Source organism: Telopea speciosissima, chromosome 11 (assembly GCF_018873765.1).
Source record: "Telopea speciosissima isolate NSW1024214 ecotype Mountain lineage chromosome 11, Tspe_v1, whole genome shotgun sequence".
Classification (NCBI taxonomy): domain Eukaryota; kingdom Viridiplantae; phylum Streptophyta; class Magnoliopsida; order Proteales; family Proteaceae; genus Telopea; species Telopea speciosissima.
Window position 1 is genome coordinate 43,728,982 of NC_057926.1, and position 19,946 is coordinate 43,748,927.

Genomic DNA, 19,946 nt, shown 5'->3' on the forward strand with positions numbered 1-19,946 from the left:
AAAAATTATCTTTGAAACTGAAAGACGGTTTTTTTTTTTAAATCTGAAACAATCCTTCAAAAAATTAAACTAGATTTAACAAATCTTAAAACAAAAGTTCATATAGCCACTGTTGTGGCATCTTCTCCTATTCCCATCCTAAGACGCACTTCATGTTGACGTACATTGTATCTTCTGGAAACCTTGCAACATATAGCAAACATGAGTAGTGGACACAAAGTCCACCAACGATGGTCTTACGAATAAATTGGATTCAATTAAGACAAGAGTTTTAAGAGTACATTCTACTAGCTTCTTTTCCAGAGAAGCTAGATAAGTGCGACAATTGCATTTCCAATGTCCAGGTTTATTGCCATGGAAACATTTTCCTATATATGGCTCTGTTTGTTTCGGCGTAAAATTTTACCTGGAAAATTTTATTTTGTAAATGTAAAATTTTGTATGTTAGAAAATTTTTTCAATGCTTTTTTCCAGAAAAATGAAAAAAAAACATTGGAACACTTTTCAACATGTAAAACTTTACATGTCAATTTTTTTGAAGTGAAAATTTTTAGCCAATTTATTTTCCTCCACCCTTTCTTCTTTGACCTTCAATATCTTATCCTTGTAACCCTTCGTCTTCTTCTTGCCTTTCGGCATAGTTTTAAAAGGCTTCCCCTTTGTTGCCATACTACTACTTTATTTTTCTGGATAGAAACTACTATTTTATTTTTCTGGATTGAAACTTCTGCCTTCTTTTACATGTTGGCAAATTCAAAAATTTCAACAACAAGCAGTTTGTTCATATGAAAATTCATGATGAACGAACTATAAGTAGGACGTAGTGACATAAAATGGCATCAATCTTGTATTGAAAATCAAAAGATGTGCTTAGGGTTCATAGTTCTTAGAAGAAATTGTCAATCTTCACTATACTCAAGTCACACCACTTAAACAATATCACATAATAGTCCTCAGGGCATGGTAAAAATTAATGACGCTACACAGAGAATCTGTATTGTGGATTAGAACAATGAAAACATTTATAACACAATTATTAATATTAATTAATAAGTTCAAAATCTTTTGTAAACTATTTACAAAACTTACCACTGGAATTGTATTCTGTCAAATCATGTATAGACACACTCTCTGATATTCTCCATTACATGAAGTGGATTCCATGTGAGCATCTATTTCATACACAACTCGACACCATGAATCTAATGAACCGATATATAGTCAGAGAGACACCCACCGTTGAACAATTAACCATAGTCATTTTTACTAGATGTATGAAGGAAGAGTTTTTTTTTTTTTTTTTTTTTTTTTTTTTTTTTTTTTTGGGTTAACATGAAGGAAGAGTTTGTTGCCTAAATAAATGACCTCCTTAGAAAGGTCATGAACCCCTAATGCCCAAGAGATGCAAGATAGAAGAACTCAAGGGATCTTTTGCTTCCCATTTTCCAATCTTCCCCCGCCAAAGAGATTTCTTCAAAACCCTAAGGATGAACTTAAAAATTTAGGTTTTTGCCATGGAAGCTTCACCAAACAAAAAGAAGTCATTTGCAAACAAAAAATTTGTTTTGCAAGAAGCATATCCATAGATCTTAATACCCTTAATAAATATGTTCTATTCATAGAGGTTAATGATTTTAGTCAGGCCGAGCTTCCATGATAAGAATGAAAAGAAATGGAGAGATTGGATCACCTACATTATACCTCTTGAGGACTGAATCTCAGAGAAGGCTAATCAATTGCTTTAGCTGCAAAGGACTTTGTGTATATGCATACGGAGACTAGATCACACCATTTGTCATCGGTACCTGTGAATTCAATAATAGCTCTACAAAACCACCATACTCAAACCTGTTATAGGTTTTTGACATATTAATTTTAAGTGGCATACAAACATACATCCTATTTTTTTAAGAAATGGAAGAATTCATGGGTAATTGGCAGAAGGCGGACTTTGGTGCAACGGTAAAGATTGCTCCATTGTGACCAAGTGATCGCGGGTTCAAGTCTGGAAACAGCCTCTCTGAGAAAGCAAAGTTTAGGCTGCGTACATTATAACCCTCCGCAGACCCTAGAGTGGCAGGAGCCTCATGCATTAGATACGCTCTTTAAGAATTCATTGGCAGTTATTATGTTGTCCATCATTTGTCTGCCCTCAACAAATGCTCTTGTGAAGAGGAACTGTTCAGAAGAGGTCTTAAGACAGAAAGCCATCAACATTTATGTAAATGGGAGAAAGTTCTCTGTGCCGCAGCGCAGCCTACACCCAGACACATGGGCAGCCTGTGCAGGGGGCAGGGTGGTCATTGCGCCCACCCCCATGTGCCTGGGCGCAGGCTGTGCTGCGGCACAGAGAACAATGCCCCTATATAAATTTATGGATAATGTTCTCCACACCCAGACTAACCTGTACCTTCTCACATTGATTTTTCAATTTTTTTTGGGAGAAAAAGAATGTTAACTGGTCACATGATTCTTGCACCCAAACACAAGAGTGCATGACGAGACAGTTCCAGCCCAGTGAAATTAAAAATCTCATACAAACCAATGACTCTATGCTGATGTAGGAGCTACACGACCGGTTTGCGTTCTAACTCTCTTCTCCATCTCCCTGCTGGCCCCCCCCTATTGGAAGAACCTCCATCGGTCCTTTCATTGACCAACTTAGGAATTCCTTCCCACCTCCCTCCCTAAACTTATAAACTATATTATAAAGATTTATGGGCCAATAATGTTTCAAGACTTTAGAGGGAATCAGACTTTGGTATGGACACAATTAGTGTTCTATTTTGGTGCTTTTACGGTCCAATGCAAGCTCTCCCCTGGATTTTCTCATCCTAAGGGATTCTGGTAGAAAGGGGTTAAGGAATTTTTTGGTTTCCTTAATAAAATCCTATCATATGACACCTCCTGTGATATCTCGCATGGGGCAGGAACGGAAATGACCACCCCACCCCTCCCCTTGGATGCACTTGGGTGCGTTCCCATTAGCCACCACGCTGGTTCAGGGGCCACGGAGCATGGCAGAAAATCCCTTCCCCAAAAAAATTAACAATATCATTTGGTTTAATCTTAACGTTTGACAACTAAAAGCACAGTATTAGCTTAAGGCTACTAATGACATTTTCTTGCTCTTAAGGGTAAAATTTTAGGTACATAATAAATGGAACCAATGCTAGTTTACACTGAGCCAGTCACCAGAAAAAAGGGAAAACTTAAAGAAGAAACTTAAAAACCTCACATGACCTTTCTGGTGTGCTATTCTTGAGCTGAAATTAGAAAAACTAGTAGAATTGTCCCATGAATGTATTATTGAGGTAGAGAAATTTGTCTCCTACCCAGTAGGAAGCAAATCCTACAGAGTCCAGATATCTGGCAAGTTAAACTGTTACAGTTTCCAAGTATTGCTGATCAGTGTACTTTGTGGAATTACTTCCTGAAGTGCTTGAGAATTCATTTAATGGGAAACTGGATCAAAACTACATATACAGAACTAGTTACTGTAAATTACGTGACAATCAATCTATAGGATGCTTGTCTGCCTGGCGTGATGTGTAATGTGCAGAAAGCAGTAGCAGAGAAAGGAAAGCACTTGCCACGAAAATCGCATCAAACCACCGATGGTAAAAGTCAAACTGAATATCTCCACCCAAAACATCTGTGATAATTATCCTGGACAAAAGATGCTACTTTAGCCAATTACAAGAAAAAATAAAAATTATAAAGGGTCTAACTTACCACTATCCAACTATCTAGTCAAATGATAATTGTTCCATGTCCCATGCTTTACTTGAACCATCTTTGTTCAGCCCCAAATGCCCAACGCATTGAGCAATTGCAAGGGAATAGCTAGAGAACTCCAAATTCAAAATTTCCACTAAATTCAATCCGCCTCCAAAAAGCACATAGATATGTACAATGTGTATAGATGTATATATCTCTAGTTATGTATGATATACACGACTGAGTTTTTCTGTACGGACACACCCGAATGATTTTCTGGATGGGCACTTATTTTTTCCATGTGGCAATGTTGGATGGGGCTGAAATTCTGAAGTCATGTAGACCCCAAGGTCCTCTACTCATATGTAAAGTTTCAGCCCAAAAAGAGTTTGACATGTACCAAAATAAAGCAGTGAAAAATTCAGAACCCATGAAGGTGCAGGGAGTACTAAGGTTATGCATGAACATACATCAGAAAAAATGCCATTAAAGAGGGGCAAAATCATTGAATTTGGGTCTATAATTTTACATTATGACCAATCCAGACCATTCCCTATATCCAATGATCAAAATTGCCAAATCACACTTCAGGCGGCAAAACAAGCCGTGCTCGTCCAGAACTGTTTGGACACGCCCAACCAAAGAAACTTTTGCCATGCCTACTTGAGAGATACTGCTGATTAATGTAAATGAATTATTCTATTTAAACAAAGTATCATATTTATAGAAAAAACTTTAACATCAAGCACAGAAAACATGCATAAGTATTTGTATTACTAATCATGTCAAACAGTCGAAGTGTAAAAAAGAGATAAGGATAACAAAAAAGGATCAAAGCTGCAGACACTTATTTCATGGTGGTTTCAGAGAGAGGGAGAGAATAGTGGAGAATGATAATCCCCACTATAGATGAGCCACCTCTCTCCTTTCTATTCTGGGTTGCTGGTACTAAACATATCAACAGCTCATCGAAGGTGTTCCAGCTGGTCTATATCTGTTCAAAATCAGGTCAATGTTCTAATGTTCTTTTCTGCTCATCTGTTGTTACTTCATTTTATCCTCTCATCAGTTTTCTGAGTTTCTGATATTCAGCTTTATGAATTCTGGGTGCTAAATCTTTTCAGAAACCCCTCTTTTATTCATACCAGCATCAATACTCTGTTTTCAGTAGATCCTGATTTTATTACAATTGCACCTCTTAATTCAACTGAGAAATCTAAGATTCTTGTTTCTACTGATAGGTCTGGTCCCTTAGAAAACTTAACCAGAGTTTTATGGTATTTGGTTAGGTAGTTCTTTTGTAACTGAATTTCTCCCGTTGAGAATTCCCAGAGATTGAAACTTCTCTCTTACTTCACAAATCAAATTCTCTGAATTTTCTTTTCTGTTCCCTAAACGTATCAGTATTGTTTCATACATATCTCAGTCAAGGCTTAAAGTATCAGTATCGGGTATCGTATCGGAAAGGTGATTTGAAGAGACGTAACATATCATATCGGAGGGATGCAAGATACCTTATAGATACACATGGAAATGTTTAGGATAAATGCAAAATACAGTTTTGAAACATAAAACACTATAAATAAGTAATACATAAAATATATCATGTAGAAAGAGGAGAACAAAGTACGACGAGGCAAGTACATTCAAGTATAAAGGATAAAGTTTCTTACTTGTACTAACACAAAAAAATAATAATAATAATTTTCAGTTTGGGGAAAATTTAGAGTTTAGATACACACCTCATTGCAAGCAAAAAAAACTAGTTTGATGCAATCATGCAGGTCTTATTTCTCCCCTGTTTCATCTGCTTTTGCTAATCCCAAATTCAAAGCTAGGCTTAGGGTTAATTGGGTCAGCACAAAAATTAGTTTTACCTGTCTACAATTTCTGGTTTGGCCTATTTGAATTGACTAGTGGTATTATTCTCTTGCAATTCAATTTCTTTTCTCAGGGCTTGAGTTGACAAGGAGGTATATCATGATTAGCTCAGATGCAGTTTGCAAGCTAAAACAGTGGCCTAGAAGCAGATAGGCTTAAAGAAAATGAACACTGCATGAATAAGTAAGCAAATTTGGGGGATGGCGTTGGATAAAGACAGGTTACGGATTCAATTGATTCATAGCGGTACTTTGAATGGAGAATCCATTTGAACTATTTTTACTTTTATTCTTTTAGTAACCAATCCATTTAGAGTGTTCAACTTCAGATGCACAGTGCACTGACTTGAGAAACAAAAATACTTTGGAGTTTGGGAATCAAAATATGGTGAAAATATTGGAATCTAAGGATATCACAGGAATATTTGGTGAAGAAAATTCATGGGATGCTTAATTGAGAATCATATGCACTTGTAAACACATTGGTCAGTACAGATAATATAAGATTTTGGTGTTAAATTTTTTGGCTAAATCAGAAAATCATAATGCCTAGGGAAACCCTACACTACGCGATGGCAATACAAGAATGGGTCCATCTGACGAGGACCAGGAAGCCAAACGAGTAACTTTGTATTTTTATACTCATCTCCTTCTTGTCGTGATTTTATAAATTTTTTAAACTTTGGATCAAACTGTGATCCACTTTCCTTGCTCATTTTTTGTTGAAATTATGTAAGTGACATGGGTTTGAAGGTCCTTTATCATATGGACCCACCCTTGTACTACCACATGGCCAGGTCATAAAGTATAAAAATCACTAGGCACAATGACAAAAAGAAGCTCCCTAATTTTTCCCTACTTTTTTTTTTTTTGGGGGGGGGGGGGGGAGGGAGGGGGGGGGAGAGGGTAGTTTCAGTTAGGACAACTAAACGCAACATATCTATTAAATGACAGAACAAATGACTATATATAAATATCCATAGCTTCCACCAAGCATGAGATAGTCCACTCCTAGCCTAACCCTCACCCAAATTTGGTGGGCTCGGTCTGGGTGCTAAGCCATGGCCTTTTCTCAGGCTCAGGTAGTCAGGACTGGCACAAGCTGATGCTTTAACAGAGCACCCAGCTGAACCCAGTCATACCCTTGTAAGAAAAGCTGGAAAAGAAAGAAGAGGCTAGAAAGGTTGTTAAAGAACTCGTGCAAGAACACACAGATGAGATTCATCTCACAGAAGTAATGAGCATACCTATATTCAGTTGCCAAGCTTTTCCTTATCAATAGAATTGAAGATACAAAATACATTCCCATGATTTCAGATAGAAAAAGTACAACATTTGTGGATGATCCACTTCCAACTCTGGAAACTGCAAAGAAGAACTGTATGGAAGAAAGGATCAGTAACTGTGCAGACATCTCCTAGCACTAATATAATATACACTTCGATTTCATCAAAAGCAACTCTTTACACCAAAAAGATCATGAGGAATTGTGTAAGTTACAGGATGGGAAAATTACCTTCATTAAATTTGTCAAAAAGCCTCGGACAGAGATCACGATCAACATCCCAATGAATAACAAGGAAATATACTGCATGGAAGAAACACTAAAGTTAATGGGAGAAGCTATGTCAACCCATCAAACTGCAGACATTCAGCAAAATTTAAATTCAACAAAAAACTAGGCATAATGAAACAATTAATTTGTTTATATGAAGCAGGTGAAAATATTACGTAAAAAAATGAAAAAGTACTATGTAATAATAATAACAGCTTCACATATCAGTGAGGAGTATTTGACTAACAAACAAAGTATATTACATAGCAAGAATGATTCTTGAGGAAGTGAAATAGTGTACCTATAAATGAAAACCTAGATACACATCAAGGATAGACTTACATTAGTCCGTTAGCAAAAATTAATTTCAACTCCCACAAAAAGGACCTCAAACAATTAAGGATAAATTACTAGTGCAGCTTGCTTAATTCTTTCAAACTCTATCCTGAAATTCACTTCAAATATTCCCCATTCAACACTTAAGAAGCCACCCATGCTGTGGGAGCTTCATTAATACCAGAAAGAAGCTGAAGTTCTTCCTCAACTAGACGCAGGATTCCATGAGAATTCTGATCACATTGTACTTCTTATGCGTGCTCTGTTGCATCAGATGGTTTCTTTGCCTGTGCACCATAAAATTACATTTTATAACAACCTCTCTCACACACACACATACACTCCTCTCGAGTTTGATAGAATCATTACTTACTCACTCTCACTGTTCCTGTTTCTTGACTGTTTTCCTTTAGTTTGCGATTCTGTACACCTAAATGCTATATGCTCTGCCCTTTTCTTTTAGACCTGCAATTGATGCTAATTTTTGCTTCTCTTGTTTCTCTCACTGCAATAATCCTGTGTGTTTTTTCTCTTTGAAATTACAGTTTCTCCCGTACAAATATGTATTTTGTGTGGATCTTAGATCTTCAAGAAAGTGTCTTAACATGACAAAATTTTTTATCCTTTGGATATTCAATGACATTATCTGAGGTACGTCTTCTAATTGATGAAATGTTCACATTGTTATAATGGACACAGTTCGAAATATCGGTCAAAATATTTCAGTTTTGACACAGGCCGAACTGAAACTAGGTGTGACTCAGTAAGAAAGTTTCAACCGAAGTTTCGGCACTTCGGCCGAAATTTTGGTTTTGACTCAGTTTCGGGTCAAAACAGTGCATATAAAAGCACTTGATCGAAATGGGTCAAAATTTCGACCCATTTTGTGAGTTTCAAGTGGTTCCACCTATTAAAGGGGGGAAAACTCAGAAAAAACCCAGATTTGGTATTTTTGTCAAATCACCTACATTTTTGGGTGGAACAAAGTGTTGGGGGACTATTACAATGCATCTACAACGACAATTTGCCGCTTTTGAGCATGATTTGTGGAAGATTCAAACTTAGAGGTACTCTTTTTCCCCGAAAGGTTTCCAGCCTTCCTGGAACTCTATGTAGCACTAACATAGAGTTGGAAGAACAGTTTTGTAGGGTTGTTTAAACCTTGGTTGTACACTTGTACTTGGATACTTGTAACACTTGCACACTAATATTTCATTCCAGTATTCTCTACTCTTACCATCGTAGCATATGTAAATATAAAGAAAACTCCTAACATATTAATAGCAACCCAACTCAAAATAAGAAAATAACAACCCAAACGAATCTCCTATGTAACTACCCAACCTTCTAAAATAAAGAGAATAAAATAAAAGATTACATGGAAATAAATCTCTACCAAAAGACAATGCAACTACAAAGATGCCCCCAAGTAGCTAATTAACCCCTACCAACCTTTCCAGGACCAAAAAGCAAGGTTGGGCTGGTTGTGTCAAGGCTAGGGTCACCAGAGTGGGTCGTTCTGGTCCAATCATGCTAACGCAACTGCATCAGTTTTCTTGGCTGATCTATTTTTTGTTTTGTAAATGAGCCTAAAGTTGAATCCCAAATTTATAAATAGGGGTTGATGTAAGCTCCTGAGACAATTCAATAAATGAAAGCTGTTATTACCTGTATATTTCCTCGTGGATTCATGGTCTTGTGTAGAGTGGATTCCTCAATAGGGTTAGATGGATTCCCATCTTCTTCCACTTGTTTTCTGGTTCTGTTATTAGGGTGTTACAGTTCTAAGTTCCAATCAAATCAGGTCAGTTTATTTAGTTCATATCTCTCTACTTAGTGTGGGCAGTAAGCCTTCAATTTCCGCATTTAATGTAGATGTTATTCTCCATCAGTTCTGATCAGAAAACCGTAGCTTCATTCCTGCTAATATTCACTTCTAGTATCCACCACTGTTTTTAGAAAACCCCAACAGATCCAATTGCACCTTCTGATTTTTGTGAGAAATTGGTACTTTCAACTCTGAAAGTTTGGTCTGATTCTTAGTGACACACAACCTGGGCTTCAGTGAAATCTGATCAACAGTTTGAAAGTTACCAACTTTTCTCTATTGAACCCAATTCTGTCCCAGTTATTATTAACTTGTGACTCTCAGTTATTCCCAATTCAAATTTGTCATTTCTGTTCCTGTTATCCTATTTCTGCAACTACTAATACTCAGATTTGAAGACTAGTCATGACAGGCAGTTCCCTTCTCATCCCTATCTTTTTTTTTTTTTTTTTTGTGTGTGTGTGTGTGGAGCGGGGGAGGGAGGGGAAAGCAAGGGAAAAGAATTTTATGGAGAGAGAGAGAGAGAGAGGCACAAATGTGTAGGGCTAGAAAACAGACTGTCAGGAATTACTTGCCACGTACATTCAAAACAGAAATACAACAATGTTACCAATGTTCATCCTATCCTTGCCTACACTATTGGTTTCAACAACTTAAAATTTTATTCACAGACATAATTGTCACAGCCTCTATGTGAACCAAGGCATTGGAGGGGGCCTGAAAGCAAGGCGACCAAGTCGGCCAAAGCGCCCACCTAGGCGATCAAGGCGACACTAGTTGTCAAGGCGCCTGGATGCTAAGGTGGTCACCTAAGCAATGCCTTGACAACTATGCCTAAGGTTTCTTTATGTTCAGTTAATAAAGCAATTTTAGAAAACATCAAATAGCAAATAATGTGAAAAAACTCCAAAGAATGAATGGATGAACCCAATGATTTTGTTTTACAAGCATTAAATGGTATTGAGCTATTGAATCATCATAAGGAATGGTGCCATAAGAGGGAATGCTCATTGCTAGAAGCTTTTGTTGGCTTAGCTGAAGTAAAAGGAAGTTAACGTGTTCTGACAGCCCTTGAAGAAAGATGTCATAAAGGGAATGCTCATCGCTAGAAGCTTTAGTAGAAGTAGGTTAATGTATTCTTACACAACTGCCTACTACTTTATTGTAAAGGAGTACCACTAACCTGAGATACTAAGGCCACATTTATGCCAATATCAAAGAACTGTAGGAATATGCTGATTGTCATAGTAACAGGATCTAAAGAGCCAGCCTGTCACAGAAAAACACAATGAGCCACAACTTAGCAAATCAAGTACTGGGTGGGAATATATCCCTATATATACATAAAATGGAAGTGAAAATCAAACTGAAACATAGTGGTCCTACAACAAACAAATTTCAGAAGTTACACAAAAGAGAATTGAAGCAATATAATTTATGAGTATCAGAAGAACTTACCCCCTTGAAAACAACACTCTGTAAAGACTGCATAAAACAACAAAATCAATAAGATGCCTTATCTAAATGACTCATTGATAATACATAACCAGGAGATTAAAGAAAAATTGATAAAAACATAAAATGGTGTAAATGAAACAACAAAGTGACAACAAGAGAGAAAGAAAGCCTTTTGTATGTGTCACTAATGAAAGAGACACAAAAAGTAGATAAACAGGAATTCAGGCTCCATATGACAAATAAAAAACAAAATCCCTATAAGGTATGGTGAAACTATGGAACAATGATGTCTCGGAATCTATAAGAACTAAAGATGCTTGATGAAGGTCATTGTTCCATCCCACTCCAGTGCACACAGAATATCCATCAATTCCCTTGCATAGAGTAAAACGTCAACGAATGACATAATCCATATTTATTTAGTACTCTCATCCCTGGTCAGTAATCAGGACCACGTTCAAACTCTGAGTGAAAGTTCCATGGATTTTATTAGTTGAAATAATAAAAAACAAACAGCGCATATAAATTTTTCCCCCAATTTTTTGTCTAAATTTCACAAAATTTCCCCAAAGTTTTGAAAATGTTCAAAATTGTAATGGTACTTTACGAAACTCATCCACAAAAAAAATGATGATATCTAAAGTAAATTCAGGTTAATTAGTGAAGTTATGGGAATCGTAATAATCAAGAAAGCAGATCTCCATATTGGGAATCTACTTTATTCAATCTATGCCCCTATTTTTTATTTTTTTTTGGTAAGAATATCCTTAAGTTCAATCAGTGAAAAAATCTTAGGATTACTTACAAGCACAAAAGGACTTCTAGAGACGAATATCTCTCAAATAACTAGCCTAACACACCTCTACGTACAAATCCCATTGCAAATAGGATTGGGAGTTGAACAAAAGTAAGAAATCCACAACACAATTCCTCATGTAAGTAGGGCTGACACATAATAAAATAGTATCAAAAGGAAATCAAGGTTGGCCCCAAGGGGGTCCACTAGCCAATGAGTTGCTGCCCACATCAGCATGGCTGTTCAATCCTTTTCTCGTGCTTTCTAAGGCTACGAAATACATCACTGAGAATGACTTGGTTAAGAAAAACTAGAAAGTAGAAAGAATGATAACATTATCTTACATGACATTAGTACTTGTGCTCAATACAAGCGATATGTAGTGCCATAGTACTATGGCAGTGCAGCCATTGATACTTTACAGCAATAGGCTCAAAGTAATTGGGGATAAATATCTTAAGGATGAAATTAGCATTTAAAGTTCAAGACATAAATACATGATAGTTCCAAATAAAGTCGTTCTAAGCAAAGGGACGATTAGAATCAGTGGACAACGTGAGGAAAAAAAATGGATGGAGAGAGAGAGAGAGAGATTATTTACACCAGGCTAAATGGGCATGTGAAAGGTCAACAAGATTGAAGTCTAGACTAATCATAAGCATTTAGTGGATCTTCAATAGCAAGACAGCTATGATGACTGGCCTTGCCAAATTTTCAGTATTTTGTTCAAAATAAAGGAAGCTACTAATTCTTTTCAACTGCGTTTCTTTAAGTTTGTATGTAGAATATGTTGTTGGAATCCTCATTTGCTTGTATGTAGAACATGTTGGAATCCTCGTTTGCTTGCTGGATGATGTATCAGCAATGGTCAGAGTCATGTATGCACATGCCCAAGCCGGAGTCAAATTTCTTTCCTCGTGTCATTACTTCTGAGAGTGATAAGAGTCAAGTTAGTTTGGGACCTATTGCATCTTATGATCAAGTGTAGTACACTGTTACCATAATAGTTTTACTTCCCATGAAAAACAAGTAGTCTGTGACCCATTTGAAATTGCTAGATAAGATTTTGACAGTTGAGATATTTTCCCAATACTGAAGTTGCTAGAATTAGAAGCGACATAAGTCTTCTCCCAGTAAAAGTATGAGAAACATTTTCTAAATGAAAGTCTGAAACTGGAATAATAGGTGTTGGCACTGCTAAACTCCTAGGATCATAACCATGGTATCAAGTCTCAATATGTAGTGTGCATATCATTTCGATGCCTATCAGGATTTGCTCCTTCGATACGATAAAGCAGGAGACAGTACATGGAAAAAATATTGTCTCGATATGTGTCGACCCGTATCGACTGATATAACCCAAGACCATATTGATACGATGAAGAAGAGCAACAGCAGCCACTACCTCCCTCTCTTATTAGATATGATTCTGTGTTTCTCCTCATTCTATTACAATATGCACTAACCAATAAAAAGGAATCAAAACTAAAACCAACTTATTCTACTTATAAAATGACATAGTAATACCATTTGTACACAAAGCAATGATGTACAAGCCAAATAATAAACAATAGCTGGGCTACATAGCGTACACTAGCGCCTCCTATGTCTATCTCTCTCTTCCCTCCTATGAAATGACATATCTGCCCCTATTATGGGAGGAGAGAGACATACTGATGCAATATCATTTGGCTGGTTGGACCAGCATGATAGGATCTGGAGACCCAAACCGAAACAGAACCGGTCCAATGGTTTTTGGTCCAACAAGGGTTGGAATTAGTTTAGTTATTTAGTAGTTTATTTACTTGAGTCTTTTATTGTGAGTTGAGAGTTTATTTCAGTTTCATAGTCTAACTAGGAGTTTTGTTATTTTTCTTTTAAATAGTTGCATGTAGCCCATCAATGGGCATAGTGAATTGAATAGACATTTGAGTTTTACTCTTTGAGAGTGTGTGATTGTGTGATCTCTTTCCCCTTCCCCAGCAAGTCAGCAACTATTCTCTTCTCCCAACCGGCCCTCCACCATACACACACACATGGAGGTGCTAGCATGCACTACGCAGCTGGACAGGGGACTCAATCCCTATAATAATATATATATATATATATATAGGTGATCAGGGGGGGCCTATGGGTGTACCTGTCCACAAAAACTGGGCCCCAAATGATTTTTAGTGTCATTTAAGTAAGGCTTCCTAAGTGGACCGTCTAGGAAACCTTTACCCAAATAATAAACAATATGTTTAGTACGTTTAACTTACATGTATAGTACTATAATACACTTTTTATTACTTCTTACCTATTAATTGGTTGGATGTTTACTGCCATTGAAGATTTGAATACAAAAGATGCTGCGACAGATTTTGAATCCTCAACTTATAGCAACATGATTTAGTGAAGAGATATCATTTACTTCTTGTTTATCTATGTTGTATTATCTATCTAGCGTCTCTCCAATACATCTTCGAGACGTTTCTTAAATCCAGCTTCCCAATATGCTGCCCAATGTCGATACTCGATAGCTTGATCATAACACAAAATGGGATGTGGTTGAGTTCATTTGAAAGATCCCAAGAAATGCAAACAGTCCATTGGAAAACCAATTTATTCAGTAGTGATTGGACCTGCTATCTTGTTTGCAGCTGGATTGTTTTCCAATTCATGTAGGAAGCAAATTCATCAAGAACATATCATAAAAGTCTTTCAGGAAAAAGCCTTATTTATCATAATAATCATCATTTGAACAAACTTTTTTGGTAGAAGTTACCTGACCAAGTTATAAAAAGAAAGAAGGTAAGGAGAGGGGGGGGGGGGGAGGCGGGAAGTTAATCATAGATAAGTGTTGCATACCATAGTTACTATCTGAAACTGATTCTTTCGCTTCAAAATTCTCTTTTAACATACATATGTAACAATATCACAAAATAATGCATAAGTAAAAAAAAAAATACAAATTAAATTTATTTTTCTTTGTACACAAAAGTAATAACAAAATACAATATAACTAAATGCATCTATGATGAAATTCGCCTGTTTGGCCAGACAACAAGATCAGATCGTGTAATAAGAACTTATACAAGCAGATAAGAATAGCTAGGGTTCACCATGAACTGCTTGGTTGCCAGACCGTGTAGGCGGTGTATTGATGACAATAAGTTAATTAAGTGAATGAGTAGCGAAATCTAATAGAAATAGATACCTTTATCATTTTGTACACACAGTAAACAGAACATGCATAACCCAGTAAGTTCTGTAAGTGACCTTTCCAGGTCCGAGAATAAGCTGCAGCTTCCTGAAAAATAATATTGGTAAATAATTGGTTACAAATAAGAAAAACATAAAAATTTAAACAACCAACCATCCAACTAAACTGGTACCACCAAAAAAAAAAGGCCCAACATGGTCAAACACCTATCTAGCTCAAAAAAGGAAAAAGATGTCTGCTTTTGACATCCAAAAGACAATTCAAAGGCCAAATATTGTTAATAATTAAAAAACTACAGGTTTTTGTTGATATATGACATCCTCCATCGGAGAGATTGATGCTTTGACCCATTACCAAATTACCAATATAGGACACTATACAACATGGTATGCCTCAGGAATAGATGTTAGATTCCCCATGCTTGTTACTGCCAATATCTGAACAGGGACCAAAAAATAATATCGACGGGTATTGTGTAGACACCCCATATTGTCACCCCGAAATGTTCCGGGCAATGATGAGATGGCCATTCTGGGACATATTCGCGGATCCACCTTTTATAATTTTTAAATTTACCAAGATACCCCTAGGAAAGGTTAACTAAGGAAAAAAAATCAACTGCCATAAAGAAAGTCCATAATTCATGAATTGAGTTTATTTTGCCATAAAATATCCTATATTTGAAGATAGTGTGAAAATAGCTGGATTTGGCCATCATTTTATGCGCTTTATGGCCATGAAGTCCCCACACTTGGAAGGATTTTTTAAACCAATTTATCGGCCAAATCAGTGCCCAAACTCCATACCATAGTACTAGGAATGAGCTTCGCAACGGCGCTTGGTTTATGAAAATGGACTTATGGTTTGAAAATAATGAATTTTCCTTTGATTGTGGAGTTAAATGTGGATAGGGACGTTATTGTGGGGACTGATTTTGGTAGAAGGAATTTGGATTTATCTAAACTTCCTATTCAGCCTCAGTTAACGTCTATTGAGGGTAGGAGAGTTGACGTTGGAGTCGAGAATGGTAGGAAATTGAATCAATCTCAAATTCCTACTCAGCCTCATACGCTGGAGGCTGTTATGGTAAGGGATAATGCTCGAATTTCTGGCAGATTGGATCCTCACGTTGGTGGGGCTGATGGAGTGGATTCGGGCCTAAATATGGATATGGGTTCTGCAGGTGCATCTGGGGTCTTGAATGCTCAAATCGGGTCAGGCTTGATTTGGATCATGGATCTGAATTCGACCCAGCAGATCGAATTGAAGCTAGTGTTGAGGATCATGGTACTGTTGAAACGGGGCACCAGGGTAAATCTTTGGCGCCGAACCAAAGAGAGGGAGGGAGCTCGAATGTGCAGATTTCCCACTTTCAAGATGGGGCTATCTCTTTAAATATGCCTAATGAGGTGGATTCAGTTCAAAGATCGGATTCTCGTGGGTCGGGTTATGACCAAGCTGATCAAGAGGAGGTGCAAGGCGGGTGGACTCAGGTGTTGGGTCGGAAAAATCGTGGTGGTCGTAGGAATGCTCTTTGAGGTAGTCGTGTGGGTTCCCATATGGCAACTCCAATTATTGGCAGGACTCGATGTCAAAGGAATGCAAGTCTTGGTGTTAAGGCGGTAGACACGGCAGTAGAAAACCATCAGGTTGAAAAGGAGTTAGAAGTGGGTTTGCAAAAAATTTCATCTCCTTTTTCGTCAGAGGAGGAGGCTCTTTTGGCCCGTGTGGCTCTTGATCGGCCTGGTTTATATGCTAAGATCCCCTAACGATCGAATAGGCCAAGGACTCCCTCGATGCGCCTCACAGATCCCTCGTAGCCTTGTTTTATTATTTCTCTTGGGTGAGCGAGTGGCTTGTTGCCTTCGCCAATATGTTTTAGGACCGAGTTCCCCTTTTTAGGCTGTAGCTTTCTTTGCCTTTAGTCTGTCTTAGGCTTGTTTGCCTCATTTTTAATCTTCAATAAAAGTTTTATTTGATATAAAAAAATTAAAAAAAAAAGATAAAAAATCAAAAAATAATAAAAATAGATTAAAATTCGGTCGGACTCATATACTAAAACTCGCGAAATTTCGGTCGAGATATCAAATATTTCGAGTATCTCGACCTGTCCGAAACGAAACGCAAGTCCGATATGAAAAAATGCAATATTTCGAATATTTGGGAAATTTCGGCCATCTCGTTTCGGAAATCTCGGTAATTTCGGTAATCTCGTTTCCAAAATTTCGGAAATCTCGGTCATTTTTGGCATTTTACACCCATAGAAAAATACCATATTTCAACGAAATTTCGGTATCTCGGAAATTTCGGCCAAACCGAAACACCGAAACGAAACGAGATTTAGTACCATCTACTGATCAGACCGCAGGTTTATCTGTGAGATGGCTTGGCCTACCCAAGAGTCTCGCTGACATCACGATGACATTAGCGTTTTTCAAAAGAAAAAGGAGTGGAAACCAAGTCAACCCAGCCAAATCGAAGGTCAACTCGCTAATGTAGGACAGGTTGAAGACTTAAACAATCCCAAAACAAGATCTGACATAAGGGGGTGATTTAGGTTGACGGAAATAGGGCTGGAATGATAGGATGGATTAAGGGATACGTCTAGGGTTAGGTTAGGGTGATGGAATAGGTCTGAAACAGTAGGGAACTCAAGGGTTTAAACAAAAATCAAATCAACAGCAGGTTTCCCCTCTATACCGATTTCATTAGAAGGCTAGAAAAACTAGGTTTGGGCAGGATTGGAGAGTACCAAATAGCAACCAATCTGCTGCGCAGATGAGGCTGAAACTTAGATCGAGTGGGGGTCTTAGAAGGGGGAAGGTGTGCTCAAAAGGTTGAAGAAAAGTAATGGCTAGATTGGGCAAGGGGTTGAGGGAAAGGAATTAGAAAGTTAGGCTCAAAAATAGAAAGTAACCTTAGAACAGTAGATTGGGCAGCAACAGAGCAGCTCGGTTGAAAGAAAGGAACTAAAACTCAGAACTCGACCAGGTTTCAACCTTGTAAAAACCGAGTTGACTCGAGATCGAGTTGGTGTATTTTTTTTCAACTCGAATGCTGGTTTCGGTGGGTTTTAGACCTAGTTTGGGTCTAAAACTTGGTACTCAGTCTATTTTAGGCCATTTAAACACAATGGCACTATCAGATTTTGCAAAAACAAAGTCCAAATAGGAGTTTCACTAAGTGGAAAACCAGGACAGACACTAATTTATACCTAATATCATTGAAAATATAATAGTAAGCCAAAGCCCTTATCCAAATTAATATAATAGACCCTTCACAACAAATGGGACAGCTCAAAGAATCAGCACTTAGAATTAAAAGAAGCTTAATAATGAGTGAACAGAAAGAAATCATTCTGGCTAGATCAATAAGATTGGAACAAAATAAAATACCTAACAATCGTGAACTGTTTACATGATCTTACAAAGTGCAAAGCATCGCAAATCGCAATTACCATAGAAGCTAAACAGAAATTATATAATCTAAGTAACATTACTAAAAAGTCTCGGTTGTAAGGTTGGGTTTAAGGTTTTAAAGGAACTAGAAGAATAGAGGAAGAATCGATCTAAGAGGGGTCAATCTTGAGAGGAAGGAAGAGATGGATGAAGGGAAAAATCGAACTCAAGGGAGATCGATTTTTGGGAATTGGGATTTATTTCTTAGGTATCGGTTTTGGCTCTAATGCCATGAAGGAATAATTGGAATGGCTTATCAATGTGATAGCCCTTCACGATTTATTTATAATAGATATGAAGAAAGTTCCAGAATAGGAACAATTACAATAATACCCTCAGGAATAACTAGAATAGAGAAAACCCCATGGGTCGACCCATGTTACATTAATACCCATATTCCAACAAAAAGGAAGGATAAAGTATGGAATGAACATAAAAGAGCAGACTTGGGAGTTGCGCTGATCAATGACAAGTTCCGTGAGAGTTGTTTAAGGTGGTATGGTCATATTCTACGAAGGCATATGGACGCCCCTATAAGGAGGAGTGATATGATTCCGATTGAAGGAGCTAAAAGAGCTAGGGGCAGACCTAAAATAACCATAGGAGAAGTGGTGAGGAAGGACATGCATAGTCTAGATCTTGCTCCAAGTATGACCTCGGACAGAGCTGATTGGAGGGCAAGGATACATGCCGCAGACCCCTTATAGCTGAGATTCTGCCGATGTGTTGGGCTATGCCTCTTTCCTCTTACTATCTTTCATTTTTTTATTTTTTATTTTTTTATTTTTTCTTTTTGGATTCATGTAGCCAACCCCATTAAGTTGGGATAAGGCTGAGTTTGTTGTTGTTGGAACAAATAGAAATGTCTACTAATCTAAATTTTAAAGAGTTAGTTGACAACAAAGACAAAAAAAAATTTTAAAAGGGAAATATTTAAGATAATAAAAGAGAAACCACCAAGAAGTTTGACCTTTTCTTGACGGAGTTCATAGATGTCCAGGAATAACTGCTTTGACAGCTCTTCTAATGCTTGCACCTCTGCTTCCATGCTTTTAATATCTTCACGACATAAACGAAAACAGAAACAAAGAAAATTAGCAAACAGTAAACTTAATCACATGAGTCTAGAGGTATTACGGTAAAGCAAAAAAATATATAATATCCAAATAAATTGCAGTAAATCAGACATCAATATAGTTTAGAAATGTATGTGGTACCAGTGTACCACAGGGGCATTACAGTCAGGTCATGCAGTACTTAGTTTTAAAAAAGAGTGTCCCAATGCACAAGGCTCCTGCTACAGGGTCTGGGAAGGGCAAATGTACACAGCCTTCCCCCCCTGCTTCACAAGAGGGGCTGTTTCCAAGTTTAGAACTTGCAACCAACAGGTTGCACTAGCACAACTTAATCGTTGCACCAAGGCTAGCCCACTAGTTAGTCCTCCACTACCACAAGGACTGAAGAGTCTTTATGTTGTTCTAATTGTTATGAGCAAGGATTTAAGTCTCAGTATCGGGTATCGTATCGGTCAGGCGATTTTAAGAGACGTATCGTATCGTATCGTATCGGAGATACGTATCGATCGGTGCAGAAACGCATGAAAATGATCAAAATACACATGAAAATACACTTTTGAACACAAAAAACAATATAAACAAGCAATTTGTGTCATATATCATGCATATATACTAAGAATTGTGAATAATCAAT

At 37.3% G+C, this 19,946-nt stretch overlaps 1 protein-coding gene and 1 long non-coding RNA gene across 2 annotated transcripts in view; one reads left to right on the forward strand and one right to left on the reverse strand.

Annotated features, from left to right (window-relative positions):
• Positions 1-3,325: 3,325 nt before the first annotated feature.
• LOC122645892 (GPCR-type G protein COLD1) overlaps positions 3,326-19,946 on the reverse strand; it is a 64,699-nt gene continuing 48,078 nt past the window's right edge. Inside the window, exons 7-13 of the mRNA XM_043839299.1 lie at positions 19,207-19,295; positions 14,773-14,865; positions 10,778-10,804; positions 10,503-10,589; positions 7,117-7,188; positions 6,848-6,978; positions 3,326-3,669 (exon numbers count right to left, since the gene is read on the reverse strand). Coding sequence (XP_043695234.1) covers positions 3,516-3,669; positions 6,848-6,978; positions 7,117-7,188; positions 10,503-10,589; positions 10,778-10,804; positions 14,773-14,865; positions 19,207-19,295 — 653 coding nt within the window. The 3' untranslated portion in view covers positions 3,326-3,515. The remainder of the gene's footprint in view (positions 3,670-6,847; positions 6,979-7,116; positions 7,189-10,502; positions 10,590-10,777; positions 10,805-14,772; positions 14,866-19,206; positions 19,296-19,946) is intronic.
• LOC122645898 overlaps positions 13,664-19,946 on the forward strand; it is a 30,167-nt gene continuing 23,884 nt past the window's right edge. The window contains exons 1-2 of the long non-coding RNA XR_006330535.1: positions 13,664-13,686; positions 17,615-17,625. This is a non-coding gene — a long non-coding RNA (uncharacterized LOC122645898). The remainder of the gene's footprint in view (positions 13,687-17,614; positions 17,626-19,946) is intronic.